Source organism: Poecilia formosa, unplaced genomic scaffold, assembly GCF_000485575.1.
Source record: "Poecilia formosa unplaced genomic scaffold, Poecilia_formosa-5.1.2 Scaffold240, whole genome shotgun sequence".
Classification (NCBI taxonomy): Eukaryota; Metazoa; Chordata; class Actinopteri; order Cyprinodontiformes; family Poeciliidae; genus Poecilia; species Poecilia formosa.
The window spans coordinates 509,554-517,372 of NW_006800179.1; the positions used below are offsets into that span (position 1 = coordinate 509,554).

Here is a 7,819-nt window from a genome sequence, read left to right on the forward strand (position 1 = left end):
AAATTCAGCATATGTTTTATGCTAATTTTTTATTTGTCCAGTAGATGGCACTGCAACTTTATGTAAAAACCTCACAAGGACACATCTTTTCTTTTAGTAAAGGTTTTACTTTACAAAAAAAAAAGTAAAAGTAGATTTATCACACAGTTCACAGGGACTGATTTAGTTTTTATCTTCATGTTTACAGAGGTCAGTAAAGACACCATTACAATTATTTTCTGTACTGAAGGTAAAGGCATGCACCAGATTTATTTTTCTTGTAAAAAATTTATCCTGGCAATGTTTTTAAGATGACTATTTAAAACTGTGGTTTTAAAGAGAGAGAGAGAGAGAGAGAGAGAGAGAGAGAGAGAGAGAGAGAGAGACAGAGACCACCTGTGGAGGGTGAGAAGGGATTTTTTATATATATATATATAGGAAGTGGAGTTTCACTTGTGAAAGTAAATGTGCTGGGGCTGACCTAGGCACTTAGACAACAATAAATAGGTACAGATTCACCAGATTAAGCACCTGATGAGTTGGAACGGGAGCAGCTTAATGAGGGGAACACAAGCCCTTCATTAAAACAGCAGCTTGTTGGTTTCCAGATATAAAGAAAAATGGATTCACAGTTTTGTAGGTGTTGAGCAACGAAAATATGTGTTCTATGGTGGATTTATAATTTAATGAACGTAATTATTTTAGTTGATAATTTATGTGTAAGCAACCTGCATACAGTGTTCTAAAGGGGGAAATAACACAGGGTCCTAATACAAATTTAATAAAAATGAGCCAGTGAGTTTATTTTATGAATTATTTAAAAAAAGCTCTCAGACCTTAAATGAGATGATTTCCTTATTTGTCCAGTAGATAGCATTGTTGCTTTGAGAATAGACAGATATTGGCATTTTCCTTTAATATTGAAACCAATTTAATTTTTACTCATTAGTTAGCAAAAAAGAACTAGCCTTTTGTTGGACTGTGAATGGTGGCTTCTTATTTCTATGAGTTCTCATGTGAACTGTCAAATTAGACTGCTGGATGAAACCTTTCCCGCAGGTTAGACAAGAGAAAGGCTTCTCACCTGTGTGGGTTCTGAGGTGGCGAGCCAAACCACTGGGCTGGATGAATGATTTATCACACAGCTCACAATAGTAAGGCTTCTCCCCTGTATGAGTTCTCATGTGGACAGTTAGGTTAGACTGCTGGCTGAAATCTTTTCCACAAGTCAGACATGAGAAAGGTTTCTCACCTGTGTGAGTTCTTAAGTGATGAGCCAAGTGATTAGGCTGTGTGAATGATTTATCACATAGATCACAAGGATATGGCTTCACACCGGTGTGTGTTCTGGTGTGTCTGGCTCTGGTGCTATGGTCAATAAAAGATTTACCACAAAATGTACAGGGATACGGCTTCTCTCCTGTGTGAGTTCTCATGTGGACAGTCACATATTTGCGCTTCGCAAAACACTTCCCACATACTTCACATGACGGCAAATTTGTTTTATGTCCACTATGATTTGAATTGTTCACAAACTCCCTGTGATTTCTGGTGTCCTTAGGTTTCTTCTCTGACTGCAGATCTGTGTCTCTTCTTGATCCGGAGTCTTCCTGGTTGCTTCCTTGCTGATGTTGGTTCTCATCTTCTTGGTGGTTTGCAGAGGGGAGCTGGTTCTTGTTTGGTTCCGGTTCATGGCTGTCCTTTTGCTCACACGCAGGAGCCCTTATAAAGATTTCAGCTTCCTGGTTTATGTCAAGATGCTTTTCATTCTGATGACAAGAGTGGTCCTCATGTTCCTCTTTAATCTGAATAAGTTCTGGTTCGTCATCTTCTGTCTTCTCTACAGGTCCTGATTCCTCCTTTGTCCCTATTACTGGCTGTAGTTCTGGTTCCTTGTGGAATATTTCCAAGGTGATGTTGGCCTCCTGCTTCACTAATAGCTGCCCTTCATCCTGAATGATAAAACGTTCAACCTGTTCTTCTTTAATTGGTTGAGATTCCAGTTCCTCTTTCCTGTCAGCAATATGCTGTGGCTCTGGTTCCTCTTTTATTTTTACAATGTTCGTTATCTTGTGTTCAACTTTGTTTCTCTCTTCATTCACAAGAGAACCACCATCAAGAACCTTCCAAGTGACAAAAGACATGTTGTTGTGGAAGATCTGAAGGAATGAAGAACAGTAGAACAATTCAGAAAAATGTGTTGATGAAGATCTTCACAAAGAGTTGAGTTATAAATATAAATTATTTATATTCTGTTTTGCCAGAAAATCGAGTACAATGTAGTAATACTTTCAGGTATCATAGTGCCGAGTTGTTTGCATAGATCTCCATATCACAGTCACACAATTTATTATGTAAAGATTTTTCCACTTCTAATAAAAACAAACCAAAGACAAACAAAAGGCAGCAAAATACATATCAATAGCATCACCTTACTGGGAGAACAGATGTGTCATAAGTGAGATATGTACATGTCATAGCTGAGACGGTCAATGAGGAAACTCACTAATATTGGCTGTAACTGTTCATAAAACGTGGTTCTCTTACTTCTAAACTTATATTTGTTCCTGACAGCTGGTAGCAACGTAACATGTAATGTTACGTTGTACTCTGAGTTAGCTTCTCCATTAGCTTGGAAGCTAACTGGTCTCTGTCAGGGTGTTGTTGTTAAAACATAGAGAAATTAATTAAAGGGAGAGTTTAATATTATCTGAGCTTAAAAGGGACAATAAGGGAAGAAAAAAGAATCACTTAATTTTTCTATTCAGTATTGAATCAGCTTCACCTTTTGACTCCTGCATTCTCATCTAATGTCATTCAAATTTTTCACATCTCCCATTTGGAAAAATAATTGTCCACCCATTAGGAAGTGATTGCAATATGATCCACAGATTAAACTTGTTATAAATATTAATATTTTCTCTCTGGTATTTACGCTGCAAAAACAACAGAAATCAAGAACAAGCGCTGAAATATCAATATTTCAATTCACTTTAAGGTTTCTACATTTCAACAGTCCAAACTGAAACAGTGGTTAAAGTCTGTTGTGAACATAACGGAACGACTATATGAGGGTTTCAACCTTTTGTTTCGCTGTAGCATTTATGAGGTCTAGACGCAGCAAAACCTCTTAAAAAAATGAACCTCACTCCAAGATGGTCAAACATCCCCCAGCAGACTGCAGATAAAACCTGTTCTTAGGAAGAATTTTAGTTTAGATGTTTATTATTTGGAAGCCACCGGTCTTAACTTTGTTCAAGCAATTCAAACTCTTTATTTTGTCCCGGTTAAATCCTGACAGATTAACAAAAACAAACGGCGACAAACGAAGCAAATCATCGAGCTGTGAAAAAACACGGTCGCGCCTTTCTTCATCCGCGACATCAACTAGTTCCCTGATCTTATTCTCTGTACTCCAGTATTAGTTCATTCAGAACAGGAGGGTTAACGAACCCGGAGATTCTGAGATGATGAGCGGTTTCCTGATCGATCTCTTCCTCCTAATGGACGATGTTTTTGAATATTTTTCCTGCAGCAGCAGCTAGTCGCTTTTTGATGATGAATAAAAGATTTTGTTATTGCAAGTACTTAAGTATTCACCTCACACAGCAAAAGTCGTCTTCTAACCGATGATACACAGGAGGAACCGTTGAAGCTAATACTGTTAGCATCTCATTGTTTACGTCCGCCGGAAGTAGCACATGGGAATTCCCACAGAAACAGTTGGGGCTCTTTAGGTTCCGCCTGGAGGAAAAAACTTTTGTATTTCTCCGGACGTTTTAGATCTCGTAATGTCAGTATTAATGTAGAGCAATAAAAGACAAACAATAAAAAATAGCTATAAAGTAAAACATAAGATGAATCTATTATAGTGAAATTAAAACAAAACAAAATTACCTTAGGAATATATTTTTATTATTATTATCATTACAATAAGGCTCATTATGTGCAGCAAACTAGGGCAAACAATAAGGACATGTTAACAAAAATGTAATTATAGAAATAACTAATTTTTTTGCTTGTAAAGATATATCAAAGCTTATTAAACCCATCATTGTTTTGACCAATTATTGGAAGACTTTTGGAAAATAATTATTCTAAGCAGAAGAGCTTATTGATAAGCTGTTAAAGGTTTAATAGATTCAAGTCATTTTAAATATACCATATTGCCTGCAAAACAGTAAAAACTCTGTTATTTAAACAAAATATGAAACAGAGATCACCTAATGTGAATAAACAAAATCTTTATTGAGATAACTTTGCAAAATGTTGGTATTCAAAAGAAAAAGCATCAGTAATAGAATTCAACAGCAAAAAACTTACTCTTAATAATTGTAGTCATCATTATTATTATTATTTTAAACTCTATTACTTTGCAATAGGGACTTCTGGTGTGATTTAAATCATTCTAAGGAGATTAGAATGACATCCAGATACTGGTTCACATACTGGCACTGAGCCGACTCCATCAGCTGGAGCCACATCTCTCTCTCTCTCTCTCTCTCGCACACACACACGCACACACACACACACACACACACACCGGCCCCGGGACTAATGACAAATAAAGGGAGCCGTGAACATTGCACTCTGTGCACTCTTACCTCCACCCTTTTCGTCTTTGTTTACTTTTAAACATGATGAATTCAAACATTTACCATTTTAAACTGGTTTCTTCATTCCAGCATGAAACTAGTAAATTTAGCAAAAAAAACAAAACTCACTATTTTTCCCAGAAATTGGTGTTTTTTTTTTTTTGTTTGCTTGTTTTTTTGTCTTATTTCTGCACTGCTGCTCTGATGAATTGTTCCTAATTTTCTTGTCACATCACATGTAGTCAGTAATATTTTATCACTCAACTGTTATAAGAAAACATCCAAAATTTGAATACTTTTACATTCTGAATCTTCCTGTAATATATTTATCATATTAAATATTTTTTCCTAAATTCCTTCATGTGTCTTCTGTCATATTTAGGTGAGATCAATCCATGCCTCCATGTATGCTATGATTAAAAATCACATAATTAAGGAATAAAAGTAATGATCTGCTGAAGCAGAGTAATGTCAAAAGCCATGAATTAATGTTGTTTTTCTCTTATGTTGACATCAGATTTGGTGGAAAGAGTTTAGTTTATAGTAGTCACAATAAAATTAGGATTAAATTTAACTTATTTGTATGATCAAGTTTCTGTGTTGTGTTGCTTTCTGTAGTATCTTCATATCTTAATAGTGTTTCTTTTTTCTCTCCTTCCTGTTCTCATCTTTCCTGCTCTCTTTTGAATATATCTTCCTTTATTTTGACTCCATTCTTTCTGCAAACATAAAAATTTGCTATATTGTGAAAAGTTTCTACTCTACCTGCAAACATTTTAGTCCAGATGTTTGAGTTTTCTTTCCGTCTGATTTTGGTGTCTGAATTAACTCAATACGAACTAAGAAATATTAAAACATTGTTCCAAACGAGTAAATATGTTAAAGTTTTAAGCAGGAGTGGCTACAATGACATGCTCTTGTGCTGAAACACATTTATATTGAAGAATATATCAAAGCTTATCAAACCAGTAATAAACCTGTTGTGACTTATTATTAAAGACATTATTAAAGAATAAAGGTTTGGATTCTTTTAAAGGACTTCAAACAATACAGAAAATGTTTAATCACATAATCCTTATTTAGTAAAAATATTTAATTTTAAATGAAAGATTCAAATCATCTTAAGTGTCATCCATCAAAAGAGAAAAAATATATAAACGTTTTAAAGTACATGTGTCAAAGTCAAGGCCCGCCATGTCATTTTATGTGGCCCCTCCAACAATTTATAGGTTATTTAAGGTTTTGAGCACTAATTGACTACAAACTACATCTCCCATAATGCATTCCGATTGTTACCAGCCAACATTACGGCTTCTCGCCACTAGAGAGCAGCAGAGTCACCTCAAGCTGCTCATTGATTTTCCCAGCGAATAAAACTGACATCGACAAGCTAACATCAAAACGTCCAAGAAAAGAAAAATCGACTTACAAGTAAGACTGTGAATGAAGATGTGTGTGAGTTGGTGTCAGGGCGGCAGGTCGCGCTAGACTTTTTTTGTTATCCGTTATCTTGATCGAAAACATAAAAAAATCGATCATGTACTATTTTTATCCGTGAAATTACAATCATAGTAACATCGGCTACTTAGTCGCATTTTATGCGGTTTAGTTAATATTCACCATGAATCCAGATCCCATCACAAATTAAGAAGATAAATGCATCTACATTTTTCTCGCAGTGACAAAAACCACCCCAATAACTTTTAATAAATTAAATTTAGCGACTTCACTTAAATTAGCATCACTTCACCCGCTGGGGTCTGAACAACTTCCTCCTGGTTCCCATCTGCAGAAAAATCTGCGCTAATTAATCAGTCAGTTGGATCTGTCTGATCCAAACAGATCAATGGAACTCTGTGAGTGTTTTACCCTGCACAGTCCAGATTATTTATTTATTTATTTTTGCGTGGTTTCGCTTCTCCGAAACGGACAGATGTTACGTCTGCAGCTCCTCCAGAGCGCCGCTCTCCTGGGTAACATGAACCCAGAAGGCTCCATTTGTTAAATCCGCTGGATGAGTTACTTCCAGCGGTTTCTAAGTCTTCGCAGCGGCGGAGCCTTGTCCGCAGTGGTTCAGCAGCGGACTGCGCATGTTACAGTCTAATTAACTTTTGCATCGTCATTTATTTCCTCCAGATAAACTGCCGGCTCCTCAAATGGATTAACACAACGTTGCATTCTCTTTAGTTTTCTCTGGTCTGTAATGGAGACTTGAATTTAACACGCCATTTCAACCAAAGGTTTGTTATGCGCTTCCTAACCATTTTTTATTTGTAAGTATTGATTTTATTTTTCATCCAAGACTCTGTCTCTGCTAATGACATCTTCTGATCCCAGGCTTAGTTTATGGACTGAACAGACAGAAACAGTTACCATTACACATTTTGAAGTGTTTATTTTATTTTTGAACCATTTTTAATTGTAAAATGTTGATTTTATTTTTAAACCATTTTTAATTGTAAAGTGTTGATTTTATTTTTGAAACCTTATTTATTTTGAAGTGTTGATTGTATTTCAGAGATACTTTTTATTTTAATGTGCCATCTTGAACCAGCAATCAATGAACCATCTTTTATTTGTAAGTATTGGTTTTATTTTTGAACCCTTATTTATTTTGAAGTGTTGATTGTCTGAAAGACCTTAGACATGAATTGCCCCGTATGGGGTTTGAACCGACGACCTCAGGATTACCAGCACGGTGCTCTAACCTGCTGAGCTAACTCACCTACCTTACAAACTGTTGAGTTTCCATGGATTTAAGAATAACTGACATGATCTTACCACAATGAAGATTTGATGGAAGTGCTTCTAATGTTTTTCAAAACAACATACATAGTATTTTATTTTCCAGAGATTTTGTATTTTGAAGTAATTGTATTTTTGAACCATGTTTAATTTTCAAGTGTTGATTGTATTTCAGAGATATTTTTCATTTTAATGTGTTAATTTTATTTTGAACCATCTTTTATTTGTAAGTATTGATTTTATTTTTTAGCCATTTAGCCAAGTCTCTGCAGAACCATTTGTCTCTGCTAATGACATCTTCAATACAATTGTTTCATCCCAGGCTTAGTTTATGGACTGTAATGTGAAATTAGGCACAAGTATAAGTCTGACAGTTTGTTCACCAAGTTACTGTGCTCTCTGAGAGGATCTGTAAGTATTTGACATTGTTCCATGCTCATCGTTGACTTTAGTCTCTAACAAAATGTGGATCATCTACCAGGAACAGTGGCAACAGCCTG

General features: G+C 35.6%; 1 protein-coding gene across 1 annotated transcript in view; it reads right to left on the reverse strand.

Moving 5' to 3' along the window:
• LOC103149980 (zinc finger protein 79-like) overlaps window positions 1–5,782 on the reverse strand; it is a 13,289-nt gene extending 7,507 nt beyond the window's left edge. Inside the window, exons 1-2 of the mRNA XM_007569386.2 lie at window positions 3,580–5,782; window positions 1,028–2,138 (exon numbers count right to left, since the gene is read on the reverse strand). Coding sequence (XP_007569448.2) covers window positions 1,028–2,123 — 1,096 coding nt within the window. The 5' untranslated portion in view covers window positions 2,124–2,138; window positions 3,580–5,782. The remainder of the gene's footprint in view (window positions 1–1,027; window positions 2,139–3,579) is intronic.
• Between the last annotated feature and the right edge of the window lie 2,037 nt (window positions 5,783–7,819).